The sequence below is a fragment of the Nyctereutes procyonoides genome, unplaced genomic scaffold, assembly GCF_905146905.1.
Source record: "Nyctereutes procyonoides isolate TBG_1078 unplaced genomic scaffold, NYPRO_anot_genome, whole genome shotgun sequence".
Taxonomy (NCBI): domain Eukaryota; kingdom Metazoa; phylum Chordata; class Mammalia; order Carnivora; family Canidae; genus Nyctereutes; species Nyctereutes procyonoides.
Genome location: NW_026575147.1, coordinates 19,920,662 through 19,946,980, shown reverse-complemented (window position 1 = coordinate 19,946,980; position 26,319 = coordinate 19,920,662). Strand labels below are relative to the sequence as shown.

General features: G+C 43.2%; 1 protein-coding gene across 1 annotated transcript; it reads left to right on the top strand.

Moving 5' to 3' along the window:
- Positions 1 to 6,482: 6,482 nt before the first annotated feature.
- On the top strand, positions 6,483 to 13,448 carry ENSA (endosulfine alpha). Its single transcript, XM_055312212.1, has 4 exons — positions 6,483 to 6,688; positions 8,319 to 8,444; positions 9,659 to 9,825; positions 12,679 to 13,448. Exons 1-4 carry the CDS (start codon positions 6,632 to 6,634, stop codon positions 12,692 to 12,694), a joined length of 366 nt encoding a protein of 121 aa, XP_055168187.1. The 5' UTR covers positions 6,483 to 6,631; the 3' UTR covers positions 12,695 to 13,448.
- The last annotated feature ends 12,871 nt before the right edge of the window (positions 13,449 to 26,319 follow it).

The following is a 26,319-nucleotide window of genomic DNA, read 5'->3' as shown; positions in this document are numbered from 1 at the left end:
CCATGTGTCATCATACAATGTTATTAAAATATATTGACTATATTCCCTATGCTGTACTTTTCTGCCCTGTGACTTTTTTGTAACTGGAAGCTTGTACCTCTTAATCCTTTTATCTATTCTGCCCATCCCCCAAACCTCTCCCAGTTTGTTCTGTGTATAATTGATTCCGTCTTTTTGTTTGTATGTTTAAGGTAACTAATATGGTTCTGTGCCTTTCCATTCCCACTGCTACTGCCCCTTGTCAATAAGCCAAATGAGACCTTGGGAACAGTGGCTGATGATTGTGAGCAAAAATATGAAGATCATTTCCTACACTCCTCTATACCCCCTTTTAGTATCCACTCACTTCCCTAAAACAGGTGAAACCTTAAATGAGGATTTGTTTGTTTTGTTTTAGCTTAAAGTCTTTTATTGAAATATACTTACAGGAAAGTACACGTGTAGTAAGTGTACAGCTCAGTTTTCACAAACTGAACACACCCATGTAACCAGCACCAAGATTAAGGAACAGAAACCTGGGGACACCTGGGTCTCTCAGTGGTTGAGCATCTACCTTTGGCTCAGGGTGTGATCCTAAGAGTTCTGGGATGGAGTCCCACATCGGGCTTCCTGCAGGGAGCCTGCTTCTCCCTCTGCCTATGTCTCTGCCTCTCTCTGTGTCTATCAAGAATAAATAAATAAATAAATAAAATCTTTTAAAAACAAACAAATAAATAAAATCTTTAAAAAAAAAAAAAAAGCAAGAAACAGAAACCCTCCTTGTACTCCCTCCCAGTTATTAACCTCAGAGGGTAACTTCCAACAACACTGACTGGTTTTATGTTAACAGGGTTTTTCAGATAAATGGAAAAAACCTAGTGGAGGAAAAGAAGTTGGAAAGGAGAGGTCCAGACAATCTAAAATGAAAAAGGAAGAGAAGGGAGGAGGGAAAGGAGAAGGGGGAATGAAGATGAGAAGGGAGGGAAAACTGAGGTTTGAAGAAAGAGAATCTGCTACCTGATTGGCTGTCCAAGAACCCCAACTGCGATACTCTTCTTAAGCTTGCCTCTTTCTCCACCCCACCTCCATTAACAGGGTTGAAAGGTTGAAAGCCCTCTGCTTCAACTCTCCCTCACAAGTCTTAGGTAGCACATTAAATTTCATTAGTGATCCATTCATTTGGGTTGTAATTATCCCCTTTTGGCTGAATACCCTTTTTAATACAAAAACTACAAAAAAGAATAAGCCACTATCAGTAGCTAACACTAGGTACATTTTCTTCCTTTTCTGTTATTTTCTCTAGGCCTTCCCTGGGCCAGTATTTCACACTGTAGCTGTTAGTTGAATTTTATCTGATTACTTAACCCAAGTGTAAAATGGCAACTGATAATAGCTGATTTGGTATCTTCCAGGCAATATATTTGCACTTTAATGCAAGTTCAATGGAACTTGGCAATGGAAGGCCAAGGTGAGGTATTTATGAAAAGAGAGGCTTTTCTGTTCTCATGGGAAAAATTATAAAAGACTTTGAAATGAGCAAAGACATTGTTGGGTATTGTCTAGAGGAATCTTCAGAATCTTCTGGTGTCTTTGAACTATTTTACAATTTCTAAGTTGAGAAAACTGGTGGCAATGCAAATGATTCTTATTCATAGACAACTGAATTTCTTCCTGTGAGATACAATTGCTTACCACCCTGTGAAAATGCTCATCCTAAACATTGTATGTGCTGTAGATACTAATTTTACCTCTATTAGCTAGTTCAGTTCAGCATTCTTAATTGTCTATGTATGTGTCTCTCTTCAGATTCTCCTTTAATACCTTATTTGTTCCATCATTTTCCTTTTTTGAAAATTATCTCTAACACTGTATTATTCTGATCACTTAGCTACTTTTCCCTAGGCTACGCTTCAGGCCCATTCTTTTTTTTTTTTTTTTTTTAAGATTTTATTTATTTATTCATGAGAGACACACAGAGAGAGGCAGAGACACAGGCAGGGGGAGAAGCAGGCTCCATGCAGGGAGCCCAACGTGGGACTCTGGACTGGATCCTGGGTCTGAAGGCGGTGCTAAACTGCTGAGCCACTGGGGCTGCCCTAAGAGTGTAAGTTTGTAAAGGAGGCAAGGAAAGGATAGAGCTTGGTTAACTTCCTGATGTTCTCAATTTGGCCCATCAGAGGGTGCTAATAGCCTAGGTCTTAAATGCAGATATTTCTGCAGTCTCACTTTTTTTTTAAATGTCCATTCTTCTGTAGAATGTAGCTAAAGCACTGACAAATTTTACAGTGTTATTCCCAGATATCCCATCTCATACTCTGAACAGATTTAGGTACTGACCTGAAAAATTCAGACATAGGCAAGAAAAAAAACCTGAAAGGTAGGAAGTTCAGGTCCCCATTTCTCTTTACTTTATATCCTCCAATTTGCTCTTCTCTTTGGATTTGCTTTCCTGTAAATGGTATTTCACTCAGGAACCTAGGATTCATCCTTGGTTCTGTCCTCATCTTTATTCCCTACATCATTTGTCTTTTCAGCTCCTCTGTATTCACATGGCCTGTGTCTTTGATAAGGCCTCTTCAAGTCTTGTCTGGGCTACCACAGTCTGAGGTCCAGCTGGCTTCCCCTTTCCCTCAAGTCTACGCTCCATGCAGCTACCTCAGTTAAATCTTTTCAAATCTCAAGTCTAACGATAACATTTTCTGCTTGAAATCAGGTTTCCCTTTGTCTTCATGAAACCCCAACACTTTAGCATGATTTACTAGTCTCCTCAGGACCCCAGCAACCTAAACAACTTCATGTTTTGCTGCTTCTACACAGGTTCCCAGATCAACCTTATCTGTAGAGAGTCTTTAGGGAGCTCTTCAAAAATACAGATTGAATCAGTAGGATATCTCTTCCTCTAGGAAGTTGTAACTCTTGCTATAGTTTCTTTCTCCCTTTTCCATTGTCTTCAGTGACCCTCTAAATTTTAATAACATAAGGTAGTCCTCTAAATTGTCTTCCTTTCCTCCCTCCCCTGCCAATCTCCAACCTTCCTAATCATCTTTATTGTCCCAGTTTAGGTTCTGCCTGGTCTGAAACATTCCTTGACCAGTTCAGCCAGAATGATCTTTTAAACAGTTACAAATGCAAGTCATTTGGTAAGTGTTGTACACATTTACCTAATATTCTAGGTATTACAATGTGGTGCCTTACATATTTAAATACATATGTTGGAGACCTATAGCTCATTCCCAAAATAGGGGTCACAGTTACCCTATCCTAACCTCCTTCCCTATCATTATGCTCTGAGACTTCATTTGTGATTCCACATTTACTTGAATACATCAAAGTCAGTGACTTTATAGCCATGCCATATCTGCCATCAATTTTAACTATAGGAGCTCATCATAACCTATAATTTCTCCACCTTCCTAGATAGACCTTAAAACTCCCCTCTCACTGCAACCTCCTACTTTTCTGCCTTTCTCTGTCATTCCCACTAAATCTGAGTTTCATCTGTGTCATGACCAATTCTTCATCTCCTTTCTATTCTGTCTTTCCCAAAGAGCCTAGATGCCATGGCCAGAATTTTCAACAAACCAATCTAGACTTCCTCATTGTCCTTCTACCATTCCTTCTTTTCTAGTCGTTTGCCCTTGTTAACAGGATGTCTGTTTTCTCCATTCCAAGGCAGTGGAGAGTTATTGACCAAAGCCATGGTGATTAGGACTATTACAAATTCATACCTATCTAATCTCAGATCTTTCCTACTGATCTATTCCTACTTGAATCATTGCTATTTCCTATAGTGCTATTTCTACCCCTCTTTTTCCTAGATTCTCTATCCCACCCTTTTTTATTTTCAAAAAATTGGCCTTAGACAAGCAAAGCCAATAGGGCACCTGGGTGGCTCAGTGGTTGAGCATTTGCCTTTGGCTCAGGGTGTGATCCCTAGGTCCTGGATCGAGTCCCTCATCAGGTTTCCTATGTCTCTGCCTCTCTCTGTGTGTCTCTCATGAATAAATAAATAAAATCTTAAAAAGAAAAGAAACAAAAAGGCCATTCAATGTGACTTCCCTAAATGTTTAGCTCCTTCAAACTCTCTCTGTATATTTCCCCACCAACCTGCCTGCCTCTCTCCCTCTTGATCTAATGATCTCCTCTGAGACTTTAATTCTTTTATTATCTCCTCCTTAAAATGGATAATTAAATTTTTAGTGTCTCTCAATTAGCCCTTTGTCCTTTCTGAAAATATGCTTGAACCCTTCCTGTTTAAAAAAAAAAAAAATCCTCTGCTGCTTCCTCTTCAATTCATTGCCCTAATTCCCTTCTTTGCTTTACTGTTAAATATTGTTATCACCTCCATACTTTTTTTTAAGATTTTATTTAAAAAAAGATTTTATTTATTTATTCATGAGAGACACAGAAAGAGAGGCAGAGACAGAGGCAGAGAGAGGAGAAGCAGGCTCCATGCAGGGAGCCCAATGGGGTACCTGATCCTGAGAATCCCAGATCAGGCCCTGAGCCAAAGGCAGACATTCAACTGCTGAACCACCCAGGTGTCCCACCACCTCCACATTCTTTAACCATATGCAATTGCTTTTGTTCCGTCTTTTTCTTTTCTTTTTTTAAAGATTTACTTATTCACTGCCACTACCTATCCTTAAAGTCTTAAATGTCTTTCATGAATTACTAAATTATTCACAAGTTTCTTATCCTGGCATTCAAAGCCTTACATATCTGCATTCAATTCTGTCTTTCTGGCCTTCATTTTGAGCCCATCACCTAGAATACCCTTCCTTCCTTCATCTTTATGCAGCCAACTGCTAAGTTCTTTAAAACTTATTTCAGGGGTGCTTGGGTGGCTCAGTCAATTAAGGGTCTGGCTCTTGATTTCAGATTGGGTCATGATCGTGGGGACACGGGTTAAAGCCCCTCTCTGGAGTGGAGCCGCCTTAATATTCTCTCTGCTCCCCCCACTCATTCTCTTAAAACAAAATATATTTCAAATATCACCTCCCTCGTGTTTGTTTTTTCAATCTAAACTGAATTAGTCTTCCTTTGCACCCCCACAGCACTTTATTAACACTTTTATTTCAATGCTTACTAGATTTTGCCTTATATAATAATCTGTGTATTACAAGTTCTTCTCAGACTTTTTCAGAAGTACATCTAATTATACAGAAAAATGATCAGAGAGCCCTAAGGCCGTCACAAGAAGCTGCCTGGAAAATTTAATTTTAATATGAATTTTGCAACATTATTAGTATTAAACTAATGTTTGTTTTTATTTTTGTTTGCTTTTATTTATTTTTTTAAGATTTTATTTATTTATCCAGAGAGAGAGAGAGAGAGAGAGAGAGGCAGAGACACAGACAGAGAGAGAAGCAGGCTCCACACAGGGAGCCCGACGTGGGACTCGATCCCGGGTTCACCGGGGCTGAAGGCGGCGCTAAACCGCTGCGCCACTGGGGCTGCCCTTATGTTTGTTTTTAATATAAAAATGGGGACTAACACTCCAGGAAGACATGTCTATAATCTCGGGGATTTAGGTTACACCTGGCACACTGCGAAACCCTCCCCACATGCCCTCTAAACTAAGCCTTCTAAAGGCAGAGACTGTCTTACTCTATATGTACCCCTAAAAAATAAATTCATTACTATCTACACACAAACACTCAAGAAATGTTGAGCTGTGACTCGAGATACCTTAACTAGTGCTATCTACTCAAGGCTTACCATATACCTAGAACCGTGCTTTCCGTTTCAAGGATCTTACTCTCTATGGACTGACTCTGAACACGTATAAAACTGTGCAGAGGAGTTAAATCATGGAACGTAAAGCCATCTGTGCAAGACACCTTGGTTTGGGGCCTCAGTCTTTCTGCTCCATTCGCCAAGTCCGTACATAGCAACAGTACTACCAATGTAAGGTGCACTCTGACCTCCAAATTATTTTCTGGAGATTGAGAATTTTCTTTCTTTCTTTTTTTAAAGATTGATTGATTGATTGATTGATTGATTCATGACAGACATAGAGAGAGAGAGGCAGAGACACAGGCAGAGGGAGAAGCAGGCTCCATGCCGGGAGGGACTCGATCCCGAGACTCCAGGATCGCGCCCTGGGCCAAAGGCAGGCGCTAAACCGCTGAGCCACCCAGGGATCCCTAGAGATTGATCATTTTCTGCTAATACTGCGCAAAACTGAATCGTCTCCATCCTTTCGCTCTCCAGTTTTGAAGTTCAGCAATGCCTCCCAGGCACCTGGTGCTACAGCTGAAGTAAGCCTGGTCCCCCCAAACCAGCAAAAATGCCAAAGCCAGCAGCACCGCCCCCTAAGATTCACCCACACACACACGGGCTTCCAATTGGTTCTTAGGTCTCACTCTCTTTCCAGATTGGTGTTCCAGCTTGCCTGTCGCCTCCAAAGACCCCACCTTTACCCAGCGACGATTGGCAGATCGTTACGTCATTGCCCCAGCTACCCCATTCCCATTGGCTCCCATAGGAAGGGGCGGCCACAACGTCACAGGCAAGGGCCGCCATTTTGACTGAGCAACCCTAGTGACAGGAGCCGAAGAAGCAGAGCAGGTTGTCCCCGTTTCCCCTCCCCCTTCCCTTCTCCGATCGATTTCCCGGGCCCCTTACACTCCACAGCCCTGGTCCCGCCATGTCCCAGAAACAAGAAGAGGAGAACCCTGCGGAGGAGACCGGCGAGGAGAAGCAGGTGAAATGGAGGGGGTGCGGGCGGGCGAGCCGGGGGCGACTGTGGTGGGGCGGGAGACGATCTCTCACCAGTGCGGATTGGTCGCCATGGTCTCAAGCTCTGCGGGGGTTGGCCACTGCTTGCATCACGCCGGGTGAGCCTCAACACCGCTTGCAGCTCTGGCGCTGATTAGTTGGGCCCATTGTCCGTCAGTGCCATACTCTCTCTGATTGGCCATTCGGCCTACCGCTTTCCTCATAGAGGTCGCGCTATCGTTGGCCAAGCCGGGGCGCGGGGCGGGTGTTTGGAAAGACGGGGTTGAATGAACGGGGGCTGGTGGTACCTGGAAAACGATGTGTGTTATTGGTTAATGGAGGTAAACTACCCAACCACCCGGCTGGGGCCTACATCAGAAAGATGTAGGGAAAGACGTTTAAAAGACCAGCACTGGGCGTAAGGAGAAGTCTTTATCATGGCTAGTTTAAGGCGGCAACTTTCTCAAGAGACCTGTTTTGACGGTTGGGGATGGTCGGTTGCCCACGGTGTGTCAGGAACGAATAGGCTTGAAGAGGACTGGAGTTCCATACAGGATAATGGAGGCTAAATCTAGAAAAGACACCAAAAGAGTCGTGACAAGAAAGACATCACTCTATTTCCACCACCACCCCGACTTCCAAGGCAATGGGACTTAGTTCAACAATTCTGTGATGAAAACACCCCAAGTAAACCTCTTCTTGGGGCTTGTATTTGACATACAACATTTTAGTGCTGGGCTCGGGGGTTCATAAAAGGCACCTGGTTACAATCATGCTGGATTGTCAAGGGAAGGGAATATAAATACATTGAAAAGAGCCACAAATTGGCGTTAGGTCCTTTTAAAAAGTCAACAAAGAGCATTGGGGCCCACAAAAAGCAAGAAGATAGTAACACTGGTTACTAACAAACCAATTGCAGGCTCTTGGCATGTTCCCCAAACTTCCATCACTTGCCCCACTAGAGAAGGTGTTGACTTTTTGGCAAAAACTGTGAGTAAATACTGTTGAGCCTCCTGTATCTTAATTTTCCTGAGGTTAAAAATAATGTCCTTTTCATTTCTGTTTATCTGTCACTTTCCTACCTAATGTTTATGGAAATGTTAAAGCAATGTTGTTCCATTACTAAGTGGAGATTTTTGGAGAAGGCCACATAGCTTTAGCCTCTTCCATAGAAACACTTATCAGATGACTACTGTAGACTCTGGATAAGAGGAAGCATCTCAGCAGAATTATCCCCTTTTATTTTCTGTTTGACTTGTACTGTGTGTTAGGGACAGCCAGGGAACTTTCCTACCTTCTGTGCTGAACGACCTATGGTTTGCCCTTGATTGAAGTATTTTGTTTAGGTATTATCTTTAACCCAATCTCCCAGGTCACTGAAGCTGTTCTTTGGGTGTAGTGTGAGAAGCAGCTTGTTCTGTTTTTCCTCACAATACAGTCATCTTGAGAGCGTTAGGATTTGAACAAAGGTCTGGCTTTATTTAGGAGCAGAATAGAGACAGTATGTTCACAAGGGCGTGGATCTCCAGGAAAAGTTGATAGTATGAAAGTTCTTAGATATTAGAAGCAGTTCCTTCTCAGTTTTTAATTTAAATTGGCCTATTTGTTTCCTCCAGGACACACAGGAGAAAGAAGGTATTCTCCCTGAGAGAGCCGAGGAGGCAAAGCTAAAGGCCAAATATCCAAGCCTAGGACAAAAGCCTGGAGGCTCCGACTTCCTCATGAAGAGACTCCAGAAAGGGGTATGGGACAAAATATCTTCTTACTTTGAAGTCAAAGGGGGCTTTAGGAATGAGATCTGTAGAGCTGCTCCTGAATACTTATCTGGAGGTTTTGTTATTGGGCAGTTTGTAGAGAGGAATTAGAAACTTGTAAAGAGCAAGGCAAATGATTATAAATCCCTGATATGGTATCCTACAGGATATTAAGGCTTAATGTTGAGACATTTAGGTATGGGGGCTTTGGGGGATTGAGAGAAAGAAGGACATTAGGAACTGAAATGCTGACTCCCCCAGGGATTTCTGTGTTTAGATGGTGGGAGTTTTAGACTTGCATTTTTTAAGATTAGAGCTAAATTTTGGGGGTGGATGATTTCAAAAAAGATCACACCATCTGTTCTATAGATTTCTTCAAGTTGAAGTGAATAGATTTCTTACGGAAGGTCTGCCTTCATAGCCATCTAGCTCCTGATCAGGTTTCTCTGTCCCCATTTGTACCTAAAGCTAACTGAGGCATTATATATATATGTCATTAAACCTGGTGTGTATTCCTCGGTGTGGATGAAATGAACAGTAAAACAGATTCCTGTGGAAAATCCTAGTTACTGAGTCTTAGTCACAGATGATGATGTGATGCTGATTTGCAGTTTACCTTGCTGTAGGCAAGGCAGGCGTGGGCAGGCTGTCACAGCCATGGAACATGTGTGGGAGCAGTGGGAGTCAGAGGAAGAGGACATGATCCTCAGGAAAAAGCCCAGTTTCTATTCATGGTCTGAGGGAATCATTTTTAATTTTAAGGTTTTGACTTGAGGTTGCTCTCCTGCTGTTTGCTAGGATAGCCCCAGATTGATGCTTCTGTGTATCTTACTCATTTGTTTCCCCAGCACCAAGCCCACTGGAGACTAACTGATTGGTCCTCAGTAAGGCTTTATGAACAGTCAGTAATTTGGTTGAACCATACTGTACTGATGGGTGTATAAAGGGTGTAGGGGCTATCTCTTAACTTCTAAAATCTAAGCCTTAGCTAGGAAACTGCTTATATACCTGAAAAAGTCAGAACACATTTGGGAGAAGACCTAAGTACATGTCATTAATGCTAAACTATGTGTGTATGAAGTTAATCAAGGAAGACTGGAAAGATCTAAGCACTGTTGAAGGTTTTATAATGGATGTGAGTCTCCTTGCTTTTAGGTAGACCAGAGTTCCTCACTCACTTAAACATCCCTCTTGTCTCTTAGCAAAAGTACTTTGACTCAGGAGACTACAACATGGCCAAAGCCAAGATGAAGAATAAGCAGCTGCCAAGTGCAGGACCAGACAAGAACCTGGTGACTGGTGACCACATCCCCACCCCACAGGATCTGCCCCAGAGAAAGTCCTCGCTCGTCACCAGCAAGCTTGCGGGGTAACCTGGGCCCCCCTTCTGTCCCCTTCCTCACCCACAGGACTTTTATATGTCATAGGCAGGGATGGAATGAGCACCTAGTTAGATCTTCTCAGCTTGCTAGCCAGAAATGACTGTGATTCTGCTGGGGGCTGCTGAGAAGATGATGTGGGTTGAAAAGGGGTTCAAGTTCATTTCTTTGATTAAATTGAGATTTCCACACCCACACTGTAGCCCAGGTAGAGGCCCAGAAGTAAGAGAATAGGACTGGATAATGCTGCAAATGCTCTTTTTTCTTTTGTATGAGAAACCAAGGAGATGTGATTTTTCCTTTTGGAAGAGAATATCCCAAAATTGGTTAGGCTAAGCCTTGGGAATAGTATGGTAGTTTTACATCCAGAGGCTAACTTGACATAGTTGGGAAAGGTAGATGGAATGAGATCTGTTTTCTGTGCTTCTAAGTGTTTTTCCTTAGGCTGCTATTGCTTCGTGTTTCCATTATAGCAGGTTTAGAAAATCCTCAAAAAGGAAAACTGATTTGCTTGCCTAAAACTGTAATGCCCACTTAACCTCCCTTACTCAGTGAGCATCTCTGACAGTTTGCCCTGGCTCTTAAGTAATGTAAAGTTTGGAGAACATCATTTACATGAAGTGGGCACCTTCTCTCTCTCTTCCAGCATGCTGCTTTTACAAGTATCATGGGGTAGTGGAAAGAGCATTGCGTTTGGAGTTAAGATATCTGGGTTCTAGTTGCACTCCGTCTCAGCAAAACTGATGTGTTACCTTGGTCAAGTCATTTAACCTCTATGGATTTCTATTTCCTCATCTGTAAAAGAGCTGAATATAGATAAGATTAATTCAAATTTAAAAATCGTATAACTGCCAGCTGAAAAAAAGTCTCTGCTATTATTTGTAAAACTAAGTGAGGAAGGCTTAGGGGTGAGCCCAAGAGGGGAACCATTTGAAGAAGACATGGGAAGACAGGAAGTTGAGATTTGAGGGTTATAGATGTAGGCAAGAGGGCCTCATAAATATCATGGTCTTAAGGGTCAAGGAAAAAGTTCTAAGAAGCTAGCTTCTGTAGAAGCTTCTTGCTTCTGTCCCCATCCACTCTCCTGGCCCTCCAGTCCAGACCGTTGCTGCTAAAAAGCTGCTCTAGCCGCCAAGCTGCGGGCCTGAGAACACATGTTCAGTCACGCATATGTGGTGGAGTCCCACATTTGAGATTAATCAGATGTCAGGTGTATTGTTAGGGAGACCAGAAGAAAAGGGACAAGCTGAAGCCAGCCTCTGCCTTGGTACTAGGGCAGGGCTAGAGCAGCAGGTTCTTAGTAGATAATTCACCTTGGAAGAAGCTGGTGGAGGAAGGTAGTCAGGTCAGGGAGAGAGAAAAGGAACATTAAGAAATCTCTGCCTTCCTAGGGCTCAGTAACTCAGCTCCTGTGAGATGAGAAGCAGCAATGCAGATTTGTGAGCAGGTGGAGGAGAGGGGTGCAGGTGGCCAGCACCCTCAGCCTCTTTAACTTGGCCTGAGTCCTACTGCTAGTTAGGACAGAGAGGGTCAGAGTGAGAACTGTTAAAGAGGACAAGATTTCTGTAATACTCTCGTGCCCTCTCACCTCATAATTCTGATATGCCAAAACATTTGACCTGATGAGAATGACCATGAACTTGCTGATGCACATGCGGGGTAGGTGGTAGATGTGTATGCTTCTTTCCTGACTGGCCATTCACTTTCAGGCTGTCACTCAGATTGGATAGGAGAGAGTTGGTGAGGAAGGAATGGAGAGAGCAGGATCCCTGGATTCCCTGCCCCCAGATTCCTTGACTGTCACTTGTAACTGTATATAATTTTTGTGTTTCTTGCTCCATTCCTCATGCTGTCTTCCTTAGTCTAAAGTCCGTGTGGGAAGGGGAAAATGCTGAACATCTTTGTATAGTTTCCTCAACTGTCCCAGCCATGTTGTACATAGATATGTCATGTTATTATATATATAAATATATATATAATTTTGTACGTTTTCTTCATCTCCGATCTTCTCAAATTTTGTACTTTTTTCTTTTCTGTCTGAGCTGCTTTCTCTATTGGTCACTTAAATACTCAAGACTGAGGTCACAAGTCTGAATTTTAGGAAGAAATAGAAAAAATAAGGAAACCAGAAAACTGTTGGTCTCGCTGACTCTCTACCTGGTCATCTTCAAGGCTAAAAAAAACAAGCAATGTTCTATATTTGCCACCTGTTTCCAGAGCATGAAATACTTCCATGGCAAAGAAGGGTCATTTCCAAAACCAAATCCAAGTCTCCCTTTTTAAATTATTAGATTATTAAATCCACTCATAACAACATGTGTGTTATCAGGCCCTGGCTCCCGTGCCGCACCACCTCATCACCGTGTGCCCAACAGTCTCTGCTGCTGCAAGTGGCTTTGGCTATGCCTGTGAAATCAAGCCTGTTCTAACCCAGGCCACTTAAGCCCCTGCAAACCTCCAGTTACTTTGATCTTACCTAAAGAATTTCTGTATTGTTTTCATGGGTATCTCCAGAAAGATGGAGAACACTTTGTTTTGTGGTTAGTAGAAAACCTGAAATTCTCTCTCCCTCTCTCCTGACCTTGCCCCCTCTCTCTCGGTCTCCCTTTTTCCTCCTCCACCTCGTCTCCCTGTCTCTCCCTTTACTCTCCCTTCTTCCCTCCCCTCTCTTCCTCTCTCTCTCCTCTCTCCAACTCTGTGGATTGGATTTAGGCTTGTGCCAGGTAGCCTAATGATTGTTAAGTATGGAAGAGTCATGGGCTTGGGACTGGGATGGAACTTCGGGGTTTTTTCCCTTATTACTTGACAGTGTTTTCTTTTTCTTCTTCTGTGTTCATCCACAGTGGCCAAGTTGAATGATGTTGCCCGGGGCTCCGCCAGATCCTGAGACGCTGCCCTCCTGGGTCCTGTGCTGGCTCCTCCCCCTCCCTGTTTTTGCAGCCAGGGGTCAGGAGGTGGCTCGGGCGCGGGCTGGAGAGGCAGAAGCCCCTGCCCGTCGGTGTCCCAGCGCATGGAGCCCCTTGGGCTGAGCACCAAGACCCTGAACCTTTTTTTGTTTTATCTTTTTTCCAAATAACTGTTGGGAAAAATCTCAGTGAAATCCTGGTGGGGGTGGGAGGGGGTGTGGGGGTTGGCATGGGTGTGGTGTTTTGAGAGGGTGGGGTGGTAAATTTGTGGGGGTACGAAATAGGGCTCGGAGTTGATAAAGGCATTCCTGACTATCCTTCCTAACCATTTGGCCTGTGTAGGATGGGTGTGCGGGGGAGGAGTGCAGTAGACTCCAGATGAGGAGTTCTAATTCAGCTCTGTAGAAAAACACCTTGTTTGCTTGTGCCTGGGGATCTGGTATCAGATAAAAGAAACTGTCCATCTAAATATGACAGATGCAAACAGCTCTTCTGGTTCTGCAGAGCCAAGTTGAGAACACAATTAATGTTAATTGTTCATTGAAGAAAGTGCTGTCTTTGAAATAGATTTGCTGTGGGGAGAAGGGCAGTAAGTGTGGGGGAAAGGGGGCCATGAGCGTGGGGAACCCCACAGAGCCCAAGGGACTTTTTCAGTATTTGAAATAAAAAAAAAAGAAGACGACCCACAAAAAAACACAACCCAGAAATATTCTGAAGCAGTTGGTGTGTTTTATTGGGGTTTGGGGAAAGGGAAGAAAATGAAACTGAAGACCCCATTCAGGGGAGAAGCTGGTGTGGGACCCTGAGTTCTAAGGAACAGGGGCTCTTAATGTGGGATGTGACTGGACTCCCTGCTTCCATCACTCAGGGAGAGGGAACAGAGATGTCAGCACAAAGATCGGGGCTTTTCCTGACTCCTGTCTATTGTTTTGTTTCTATAGCTAATGGAGAAGATGTATCAACCTCAGGTTTTGGCTCACAAAATGAAGAATTTGATCTAAATAGTTTATGAACACCAGAGCTCAGTTCAGGCTAAGCAAAAAAAGAGAAGCCCCTCTTTTCCCTTTCGGTCTTCCATTCCTTCACAAGTTCTTGTTTTGTGAAAGAGAAATGTGACCTCTAGTAATAAGCCAAAAAGAACTCAAGCCTTTCTGCTCATGGCCAGCAGGAGGCAGAGTGACTTCTTTCCTCACCATGTCCCGAGCCTCGCCAGAATCCTGCCAGTGCAAGAAGTTTAAAACTGCTTGTGAATGTATTCTAGAAAAGACCATCACCCAAAGGAGAAACAAACTCACTCCTGTCTCTCGCTGCCACACACCAACCTTCACACGTGGTAGATTGAATCTACTTGCCTATTTGCCCAGCTTTGGGGAAGAGAGTATATTTTCCCAAATGTAATTGGCTTCTCAAATGAGTCTGCATCAAGGAAGATAAACAAGGTCCAGTAGACATAGATATTCCAGAGAACTCTCCATCTTAGGGGAAGTTCTGAAGGGAAGGGCACTTCTAAACTGGGCTAGGAATGTTGTTCTTTCCAAGTTTTCAGCTACTCAGGATGTTACTTGCTTTCTCCTGCTTTAGCCAGGGAATTGTGATGCCTCTCAACCATTGGCCTTTAATTTTTTCTTTTTTTCAAGATTTTATTTAGTCATGAGAGACACAGAGGCTGAGAAACAGGCAGAAGGAGAAGCAAGCTCCCTATAGGGAGCCTGATGCAGGACTCGATCCCAGGACCCCGGGATCATGACTTGAGCCAAAGGCAGACGCCCAATCTATGAGCCACCCAGGTGCCCCACCATTGGCCTTTCTGGACAGCATGCTAGACACGGAGTGAGCTGGGTGGTTTGGAGATACATTAAAGACATTCCCTATCTTTGTGGGGTTTATTGTCTTAGTGGGAGAAAATATATGCAAAAATTCACATACTTCAGAAGTTATAAACTCAAAGCTAGGAGCTATACACACACAAATGAGTAGAATGTTTACTGCAGTGGAGTTAGTGTGTCTTCTCATCCCTATTCTTAAACTAATGCCATGACTTGTTTTTGAGAATTCCATCCCTAGTGTATGATTGCCAGGTGGCTACAGCTGAGGAGTGAGATCAGTGAAGCTGAAGTGGGATAATTGGTGCAGTTTCATTTTTAATACAGGTGAAGAAGTTGAAGTATAGAAAATAAATTACTTGTAAGGTGGCAGAGTTAGCTCACTAAAGAGCTTGAGATAGTATCTTTTTCTTTTTTTTAATAGGCTCCATGCCTAGCATGGAGCCCAATGCTGGGCTTGAACTCAGGACCCTGAGATTAAGACCTGAACTGAGATCAAGAGTTGGACACTCAACTGACTGAGCCACCCAGGCACCCCGTAGCTAGCCTTTTATATGACTTTTCCATTATTCCTGGCTTCCCTGGTCCTTCGTTTTAAACTGTAGTCTTAGGAATCCTGGGGTGCCAAGAAAGGATTGTGGCACTCTCTATTTTAGTGTAAAACCTTACCGTGCACTCTTCCTCACTCCCACACTGTAGGGCCAGGCAACCAGAACAGACTGCTCTGCAGTGCTTCAAATAGCTATTCCTGCCCATGTTCCAAAGAGTAGAGACAAGCGTTCCTCCACTGCTCCAACATGGTTGAGTGACGATTATGCTAACAAGCCTCTCAGCCATCTGATATACAGGGTGGCAGGGATGAAGTCACCATTATTATTATCCAGCAGCATTTATTTTAAGCCGGTGTGGCCTGAGCATGGAAAACGCTGGCAAAAGAAAAGTAACTCGGAGAGTTGCCACTGAGAATATCTGCAGCGAGCAAGCCACACCCACACAAGCAGCCATCGCAGGTGTAGTGCCCTCTACCGGGCTTTGAGGGAGGTGAACAAGGAAAGGGAAGCCTAAACCATAACAGGCATAGAAATAAATGCATATTCACATAGTTATAAGCTGAATTCCCAAAGTCAAGGGAAGGAGATCCAGGAGATGAATTCTTCGCTGAATATTCTTAGAGATGGAGGACTTACGAGTGATAAGGTGAGGCTTCTCTTGCTGGGACAAGAATATGTTCATTCACAAGTAGCTGTTGAACACTCACTTTACATTAGCTATTGTTGGGCAGATTGACAATGTAAAAGATGATGTCTGCCTCATTGAGCCGACATTTCTACATATGCAAGACCGCATATCATCAGTCAAGCTGTAGTAAAAGAATTCTGAAGGGCGCCTGGGTGGTGTAGTTAGTTCAGCAACCAATTCTTGGTTTCAGTCCAGGTTGTGATCTCAGAGTCATGAGATTGAGCCCCTTGTCAGGCTCCGTGCTCAACGAGCAGAGTCAGCTTGGGTTTCTCTCTCAAGTAAGTAAATCTTTAATAGAAGAAAAGAATTTCTAAATTACATTAAATCAATAAATAAATAAATCAATAAATAAATAAATAATGAAAGGGACGCCTGGGTGGCTCAGTGGTTGAGCATCTTGCTTCAGCTCTGGGCATGATCCCAGAGTCTCAGGATCTAGTCCCGCATCAGGCTTCCTGCAGGGAGCCTGCTTCTCCCTCTGCGTATGTCTCTGCTTCTCCCTCTGTGTGTGTGTCTCTTGAATAAATAAAATCTTTTTTAAAAATTTTAAAAACTAAACAAAAGAATTTCTGAGAAGAGAAAATCCAAAGGGCTGGATTCATTAGGTAAATATTAGTGGTAGAAATGGAAACTGAACTTGGCCTTGAAAGATGGGTAGTATTTAAATAGTCCAGTTTGAGGGAGACATCTGGGTGGCACAGTCAGTTAAGCCTACAACTCTTGGCTTCGGCTCATATTGTGAGATCAAGCCCCACATTGGGCTCCATGCTCAGCACGGACTAGCTTAAGATGTTCTCTCCCTCTCTCTGCCCTTAAGAATAAATATTCCAGTTCAATTACTTAATAAGACAGGCAAAATATGCCAGGCCCTGTGCTAAAATATAAGTGATATGTGGATGATTTCTTTTTCCGTGTGAAGAAACCATACTGTAGTGTTAAACTTGGGTAGTAGAGGCCCAGCTACATAGAGAAATAGGGGTGAGTAAATAATTGCTAAATGTCTTGAGTACTTAGTCCTGTGCTAAGTACTTAACTTCCATCCTCTCATTGGATCCTCACAGCAATTCTCTGAGTAGACAGTCTTACTGCTGCCATTATACAAGTGAGGAAACTAAAACAGTAATTGCCCAAGTCACATAGTTTCTGAGAGTGGAGGTAGGAGTCACTCCAGTGCCTGCAAAGGAATGGGGAAAGAGTGACCATGAATACTTTCATGGAATGAGTTCTAGGGAGGAACAGGATTTCTCCAGAAGGATAGGGTGACAAGAAACATTCTGGTAGATAAACCAACACTTAGAGAAATATGAGTGTGAAATGGGTGGTGCTTCTGGAGCAGCAGCATCGAGCCCTAGAGCATGGCTGGTACCAGGCCAAGAAGGCAGATGGGAGCCAGATTACAGAGGAGATGTCAGGTAGGCAGACCTGGGTGCCTGGGATATGCCAGGCAGGCAGAGAGGGTGGCAAAGAGAAAACCTGGTCAGATTTGTGTTTTAGGGAGGTTACTGCCAAATTGTGTGGAGAAGGGATTTAAATTAAAGGTGAAGGATTTAGGGATGGACTGGTTCTAATATCAAGCTGTCTGGCTTTAAATTCTGACTTTGATATATTTTGGTAACTCAGGACAAGTTTCCTAAACTCTCTACTCTCTTTGCTTATTTGTAAAATAGAAATGATGTGGTACCGGGATCCCTGGGTGGAGCAGCGATTTGGCGCCTGCCTTTGGCCCAGGGCGCGATCCTGGAGACCCGGGATCGAGTCCCACGTCGGGCTCCTGGTGCATGGAGCCTGCTTCTCCCTCTGCCTATGTCTCTGCCTCTCTCTCTCTCTCTCTCTCTCTCTCTCTCTCTCTCTGACTATCATAAATAAAAAATAAATAAATAAATAAAAGAAATGATGTGGTACCTACCATAAAGGGTGATTGTGCTAATTAAACAAGATAAGATATGTAAGGCCTTTCTTCAGGGATTGCAACAGCACATAAGATACGGTTTCTGCCCTCAAGGAGTTTACAGACTATAGGGGAATATAATGAAGACAGGTAGACAGGCAATTAGAATACAAGATGGGAAAGACGGGATAAGCACAGAATGCTCTGGAATCACCTAATTTGGGGAGACGGAAGAACAGTAAGGAAAATCCATTCACAGAAAGTTGTTTGGAAGCTGAAATCTGATGGAGCAGTAGGACATAGTCATGTAGAGGGTTTAGATTGGGAGAAGGGGTCTTCCAAATGGAAGGACAGCATGTGAAAAAAATTCAGAGGTATTACATTCTGAGAACTTAAAAGAATTGAGGGGCACCTGGGTGGCTCAGTTGGTTGAACATCCAACTCCTGGTCTTTGCTTGGGTCATGATCTCAGGGTTGTGAGCCTGCTTAGTGGGGAGTCTGCTGGAGATTGTCTCTCCTATCCTTCCCCCTACTTGTGCATTCTGTCTCTAAAATAAATAAATCTTTAAAAAATAATAATGAGAGTAGCTGTAGCATACCAAACATTAGATGAAGTGCAGAGAAATGGGTGGAGGGAAGCAAGAGTCCCGATCACAAAGGGCCCTTTGGACTTGATCCTGGAGGCAATGAGAAGCTGCTGAGATTTTGAGCAAGGGAATGACATATCAGATTGACTCTGTAGAATAATCTTTATGACTACAGTGTGGGCAAGAGACTGGAGAGGGTAAAATCGATGTGTTTAGAGGTGCTGTTAACAGGATAGAAAAGTTGGGGCACCTAGGTGGCTCAGTGGTTGAGCATCTGCCTTTGGCTTGGATCATGATCCCAGAGTCCTGGGATCAAGTTCTGTATCAGGCTCCTCAGGGAGCCTGTGGGGAGCCTGCTTCTCCCTCTGCCTATGTCTCCGCCTCTCTCTGTGTGTCTCTCATGAATAAATAAATGAAATCTTAAAAAAAAAAAAAAAGAAAAAAAAAAGGCAGCCTGGGTGGCTCAGCAGTTTAGCGCCACCTTCAGCCCAGGACGTGATCCTGGAGACCCAGCGTGGAGTCCCGCGTTGGGCTCCCTGCAGGGAGCCTGCTTCTCCTTCTGCCTGTGTCTCTGCCTCTCTCTCTGTCTCTCATGAATAAATAAATAAAACCTTAAAAAAAAAAAACAGTATGGGGATCCCTGGGTGGCGCGGTGGTTTAGTGCCTGCCTTTGGCCCAGGGCGCGATCCTGGAGACCCGGGATCGAGTCCCACGTCGGGCTCCCGGTGCATGGAGCCTGCTTCTCCCTCTGCCTGTGTCTCTGCCTCTCTCTCTCTCTCTCTCTCTCTGTGTGTGTGACTATCATAAATTAAAAAAAAAAAAAAAAACAGTATGGAAACATTAAGAAGGAATGGTTGTTGTGAAGAGAAAGATGATTCAATATGTGGCAAAATAAATTTGAAGTAGCAGTGAAACACTTAAGTGGGGACTGTGTACTACACTCCACTTAGTTAACGGTTACCATGGGCTAGTTATGAGTAAGACCGACTATTGTGTTGCTACAGTACTCTAAATTAAGTATGATTAGGAACTACAGAAGATAAGGACAGTAAGGATTAGGAAGAGTGGACAAATTCAAGAGATACACGGGAAGTACAATCAATAGAACTTGATGAGGGATATGCAACTTGGGAAGAGACAAGACTCTAATAAAAAATTCCCAGGTCTCTGGCCTGGGTTACAATGTAAAGGATGATGCCATAACCTAGAGAGAAACGACCACTGGAAGGGCAAGTTTATCTCTTCAGTATTGCAGAAGGGATGATATGAGGTGTCTCTAGGACATCCAAGAGTAGATGACCTGGAAGTTACTGGATTTATGAATCTAGAGGTTGGAGAAATCGAAATAGGAAATGTAGATTCTGGGATTTCAAGATATACTTAGTAAAATGATGGAAGTGAAAGCATATAGAACAGAAAGACTGGAGGGTTGACCCTGATGAAAGCTAACATGTGAAGGGAATAAAGAAAAGGGCCCAACACAAGAGAAGAATCAGGAAGATGTGGTACCCAGTGAGAGTTTATCAGAAGAATAATGTAAAATGCTATTGGAGGTTGATGAAGCAAAAAATTAAACTTTCACCTCTGTAATAAAAAGTGCCCAAAAATGTCAAGAAACAAATGTGCTACAATAGTAGGTAACTCTGTTTGTCAGGAATATAATTTAGAGTATACCTGTATGTCCACTTTCTGTACTTTTTGAGACTTTGGAAATGAGCATATATTTGATAGAGGTCATTTTAATTTTAAAAACACTAATAAAAATTACCCCCCAAAATTTTTTTAAATCGTTCTAAAGGATGTCCATTTGATTTGGCAGTTAGTAACCATTTTGATACCAGAGTCAATGGATTGGTAGAGGTAGAATCTTGCCTATCACACTGAGTAATATGGGAAGATTCTGTTGTTTTAGGATGGGAATGATTTAGGCATATTTATAGACTGAGTGAAAGGAACAAGTAAAAGTTGAAGCTCAGTAGAGAATAACTAAAAAGGGTTCTGAAGAGTAAGGAAGGAATGTAAATAAGTTCAGGTGGGTGTGGTCAATTAAACACTTCAACAAACATTTATTAAGCACTTATTATCTGCTGACTACTATGCTAGGAGAGGTGCTGAGGTTAGTCTAGTGGGAAGCCAGCTAAGTAGGAAATCAGTCACAAGCAGGAAGATGTATACTGCATCCTGCTTGAGACTCAAGGTGAAGATACAACAATGGATAAACTCACAGCTGTTTGTGACTGGGGGTGGTGATTGATGGGAGTCCGTATCTGACAGCTTCATTGTTCTTCATAGAGATGTAAAGTTGCTAGTTGAGAGGGAGGTGGGAGTTAGGGGGCTTAAGAAGAATGGCCACAGTTTAGAAGAGGAGAGGATGAAAGGGAGGTGAATGGGAGAGAGCCAACAATAATACTAAGTAAAAGATTTAGGGAACAGTGTTGAGGGCCTAACACATTGGAACCACAGCAGGTACCAATCTATGCATTTCTGCTGCTTTCTCTAGCAACACACAGCTGCCTAGGTACAAAAGCAGAGAAGATGCATTATTGTTTAGATCCTGGATCATGATTTATAGATACATGGAATGGACTCACAAGGGAAAAAGGGAATGGAAGGTGCTGGGGAGAGAGTTCAAGAAATCCACCTGATTCAGACAGGGTAAGAAGGTAGGCTAAGGAAGGTATGATCAACTCTGGTCAAGAGAAGTCTTGATAAGGTCAAAAAGCTGATGATTTAGGGATCCCTGGGTGGCGCAGCGGTTTGGCGCCTGCCTTTGGCCCAGGGCGCGATCCTGGAGACCCGGGATCGAATCCCACGTCGGGCTCCCAGTGCATGGAGCCTGCTTCTCCCTCTGCCTGTGTTTCTGCCTCTCTCTCTCTCTCTCTCTCTCTCTCTCTCTCTGTGACTATCATTAAAAAAAAAAAAAAAGCTGATGATTTAGAAGTCAAAGTGATTAAGCTGAAGTTCCGGCCCTGGTAGTCAGAATAACATTAAGAGTTGAAGATTTTAGGGGCAGCCCAGGTGGCTCAGTAGTTTAGTGCCGCCTTCAGCCCAGGGCCTGATCCTGGAGACCCGGGATTGAGTCCCACGTCGGGCTCCCTGCATGGAGCCTGCCTCTCCCTCTGCCTATGTCTCTGCCTCTCTCTCTGTGTCTCTCATGAATAAATGAATAAAGTCTTAAAAAAAAAAAGAGTTGAAGATTTTAGAGCTGGAACTCTTCTATGTAACAACATGGGTAGTAGGAATGGACGTCTGAAGTTGAGTAAAAGTAAAGGTCATTAGAGTATTAAAGAACAAGGAGTTCCCACATTCAGCTGCAAAGGTAGGTGGCTCATGTATCTGTGGTTTTGTTGTTATCTCTTGTTAAACCCAACTGTATTATATATATATATATATATATATATATATGAAGATTAAAGCATTTAGCTTAGAAAACAACAATAACAAATTACAGACGTGGGATTTTGGATCAGGAAATCAAGTTGTTGGAATGAATCCAGAATTATGCAGGATTGGGGAGAAAATTAAGCCTCTACCATACTGTTATTGAAGTGACCAGGACTAGCAAAGAACATAAAGGAGAGTGTAGCCTGATGGAATAAACTCCAAAAACAGGAGGAATGGCATATAAATATCTTGGAAGAAAGTTTATTTTTTTGCTTCATTATATAAATATCTTGGAAGAATGACTGAATAATGCCCTGAAAATGACTTTAGGGATCTAGAAGTATCTCAGTTTCCCCACTTTCTGGTATTGGAGAGGGGAAAAAAAACCCTCTCGTGCTGTAAACAAAGCAGTGTCTTAGGAGAAACCTAGATGTAATTTGAATGAATGGGTTGAGGGAAATTCTCTAAAAAGTTTTTGTGTGAGGTATCAGGGAAATGAGCAGACCAGGAAGGAAGGTATAAGTGAGTGGGAGAGTTCTGCATTTGAGGCAGAATCCAAAGATTATAGAGAAATGGGAACCACTTGTGCAATGAATTAACCTTAAGGTTCCCAACTTTGGTTTAAAAGTTGTTTGGTATTTGTACTGACCGAAGGCGCCAGAGGGTTATGGAGCCCAGTCTCCTTAAGTCTGCCTGAGTGGTAGGTTAAGCATTCCACCTTTGAGAAAGCATCCGAAGGCAAAAAGGGAAGACAGCAGTAGTTTGAAACTGATTACAAAGAGGAAAATAAATTAGGCTAGACTAACACAAACAACTGGCAAAGGGTCCTTGACTCATTTTGCAAATATTTATTGAACTACCAGAACTTACTGGTATATTCCCTGCCACCAAGAATGGCACACAAAGTATGTGTTCCGTAAATACTTGCTAAAGGAATGAATTGTTCATTGTGAAAATTCAGAAAAAATTACAAAGAGTTGACTGTTGACTGTTTCAACAGTCTCTGAACAGCAGCAATAGTGGATAAGCAGAGAGATGAAACCTCTAACAAGAAAACAACTTTGGAAGGTTACTCCCCAGACAAAGCTGGGCCTCTCTTGGAAAACTTTTAGATGAGCTGCATGACTAAGACCAAGTAAGAGCCAAATACTCTTATCAACCAAGGATAGCTTTTCTTCAAGACATCTTCAAAACATATCCTAATGACAGGAAGAGAGCACTCAATACTGATAACCACAGTGTGTAAAGTGGCCCCTTCAGGTAAGAGAAAAGTTTTGATATAAATGGAAATTTGGTGACAGAGGCACTTAGTGTATTTACATGGACCTTTTTTGAGCCTTGTTTTGACTTATTTATCATAGGTAGATACTCAGATTAATAGAAAATACAAGCTCTTAGTTATTAAATCTTTATTATAATATTTAGTTGAGAAAGCTCAAACTGAATAGAATTTACACAGTATATGAACTTTTCTCAAAGTAGTCATATTAACTGCTTAGGACTACATACCCATGAACAAGCACTATTCTTGATCTAGTGCCAGCTACTGACCTTACAGCCTCAAATCCAATTAGTAACATCAAACTGTTATTTATGCTAGAATACTTCTATTTCCAACTAGAAAGAAAACTCTTATATGTTAGCAGACCTGTTGGCAGGGGGCAGAGGTGGGGCATGGGCAGTTGGCAGAGGCAACTTACTGTTACTGAAATCACCCCATGAGAAGACCATCTACTCAGATATACACAGGGAAGTCCTGGCATCATTCAGTGATCAGGAGTCCTGGCTCAACATTAAGGTCCTTGTCTGAAATGCCTTTTATTATTAGGAAAGTCTGAGTCAGCCTCAGACTTCCCTCCTTGCATTTGAGTCATTTCCTTTTCCAGTGACCAAAACTGGTACAACTATGTATGAGAAATATTCAAAAATACAAAGTTTTAGAACTAAAGAGACATTAGAGGTCATTGTGTTCAGGGTACTCATTTCACAAATGCTAAAACTGAGGCCAAAAGATAGTGCCTTTTGCCCAGTTGCACAGCCTCTATCAGGTGGCTTTTGCTACACGCGAGGCCCTCTTATCTAGAAGCTGATTTCACAGCAAATTTGGGACTCTGGCTTTCATTTACTTTTATTAGAAGTAAACAAACTAAATACTTAGGTTGGAAGTCTGTGAGGAACTCAGGGCCCAAACAAACAAGCTGGCGTCTATGGTATCCCCTTCAAGTAATATATGATGGTGTCCTGCAGTGGACCAAGGAGAGGGCTCATGTAGAACCAGCATCTTCTAACTCAGGGTTTCTCTACCTTGGGACTATGAACATTTTGGACCAGACATATCTTTGTTGTGGGGGTTGTCCTGTGTATTTTAGGATATTAACAGTAGCTCTGTCCTCTACCCACTAGATGCTCAGTCAGAGCAACAAAAAAGTCCCCAGACATTGCCACATGTCCCCTAGGGTCCTCTGGTTGAGAACCCCTATAAAATCTTTAAAAAGGGGGGGGCAGCCCCGGTGGCTCAGCGGTTTAGTGCCGCCTTTGGCCCAGGATATGATCCTGGAGACCCAGGATTGAGTCCCGCTCGAGGTCCCCGCGTGGAGCCTGCTTCTCCCTCTGCCTGTGTCTCTGCCTCTCTGTGTTTCTCATGAATAAATAAAATTAAAAAAAAAAAAAAGAGAGAGAGAGAGAGAGAGAGAACCCCTGTGCTGACTTAAGGAAGGGACTCATATAACTCAGTCCTGGTCCCATTTAATCCTCTTAGCAGTGCAGTATCCTTACTCCTATACCCCTGTCCTTGGCTTCTCTTCCTCACCTTTCCCTCTGGGGCTACCATGCCTTCAACAGATGGGACCCTCCAACTTCTACCCTCACCAGCCCCGAAAGTGGCACCTGGGGTGAAATGGGAAGCAGAAGTTTCTGCCCTCCCCTTCTTGCACCAAGGGGATCCCCCTGACTGCATAGGAATTTACATACTTGGTTAAAATAAGATGCAGGGATTAGCTCTTGTGACTGCTGTGAATCAAGAAGAGATCAGGGCCTTAAGCCCTTTCCTACCTTGGGATTGGGCTGGGAGAGGTAGATGAGGGCATACCAAAGGAATCTGCCTTTTCTGCACAATTTTCTCTTGACTCAGCGGCCAGCTTTGCCTCCCCAGCCACACTCATCCTCACAGTGCCCATATTTAGACACTGCAAGCCTGTGTTGTCGTAGACAGACAAAAACCAGATGGTTGCTATAGAGATTTGTTTACACACATCCCTAGAGCATGGCCCAAGGCCGAGTGGTAGGGGTAAATGGCAGTTCTTGACGGGACATGCATTTTTCTTAATTTGCTATTCTACCTCTTCTTTTCTTTTTTTTAATTTTTATTTATTTACGATAGTCACACACAGAGAGAGAGAGAGAGGCAGAGGCACAGGCAGAGGGAGAAGCAGACTCCATGCACCGGGAGCCCGACGTGGGATTCGATCCCGGGTCTCCAGGATCGCGCCCTGGGCCAAAGGCAGGCGCCAAACCGCTGCGCAACCCAGGGATCCCTATTCTACCTCTTCTGTTCTTCACAAATCTCCATGCTTCTCATTTCCTGCTTCCAGATACCACTTCCTGTTGAAAAGTGTTGTTCTTAAATATTTCCTTTGCATCAGGAAGTCAATTTAAGAACAGTGCCTGGGTGGCTCAGTTAAATGTCTGACTCTTGATTTCAGCTCAGGTCATGCGTGATGTCAGAGTCATGATCAAGCCTCATATCAGGCTCTGCGCTGAGCATGGGGCCTGCTTAAGATTCTCTCCCTCTGCCCCTCCTCCCACCCCCCCCAAAAGAAAAACAGTAATTAACCTTTCTGAGCATCAGTCCCTTCATCTGTAATAAGAAGGTAATTACAATACAAAACTTATATGGCTTTGTTAGAATTAGATAAAAGAAACTTGTATCGTGACTGGCAAAGTAGATGGTCAATAAATGTAATTTGTTCTTATGCTAAAATAAAATCCTACTCTGGGGTACCTGGGAACCTGCCACTAGTACCTTTGGAAATCTTAGCTTGTGCTTCCTCCCTGATAGTAGGAAAAAGCTACTGTGGGAATACCCCTTGTCCTGTGGAGTGGTAGAAGAGCAGAATTGTGGGAAGAGGAGGGTTCCTTTGTTTTTTGTCTTGTTGTATTCAGTTCAAAAGCTATTTTGGGGGACACCCGAGTGGCTCAGCAGTTGAGCATCTGCCTTCCCCTCAGATCTTGATCCTGTGGTCCCAGGATCGAGTCCCACATCAGGCTCCCTGCATGGAGCCGGCTTCTCCCTCTGCCTATGTCTCTGCCTCTCTCTCTCTGTGTCTCTCATGAATAAATAAATCAAATCTTTAAAAAAAAAAAAAAGCTGTTTTGGAGGAAAAATCTGGGCATATGATCTCTTCCTTTCTGCAATTTGAAATGAAAGCCACCGAGAAGAGAAGATATGAGACATTAACTTATCTTTGCCTGGCTAAGATGGAAGAACAAAAAGGAAGCAAAATGCTCTCTGGAGCTTTGGCTCGGGCTACCCTCCTGCAGTAGACCCCTGTCCAAGCTGAGGCATGTTCCTACTGTAGCTTCTGTGCATGCTGTCGAATTTTGTAGGGAAAAAAACAGACAAAAATTGATATTTCCTAATACCAGGTAGAGGGGCAGG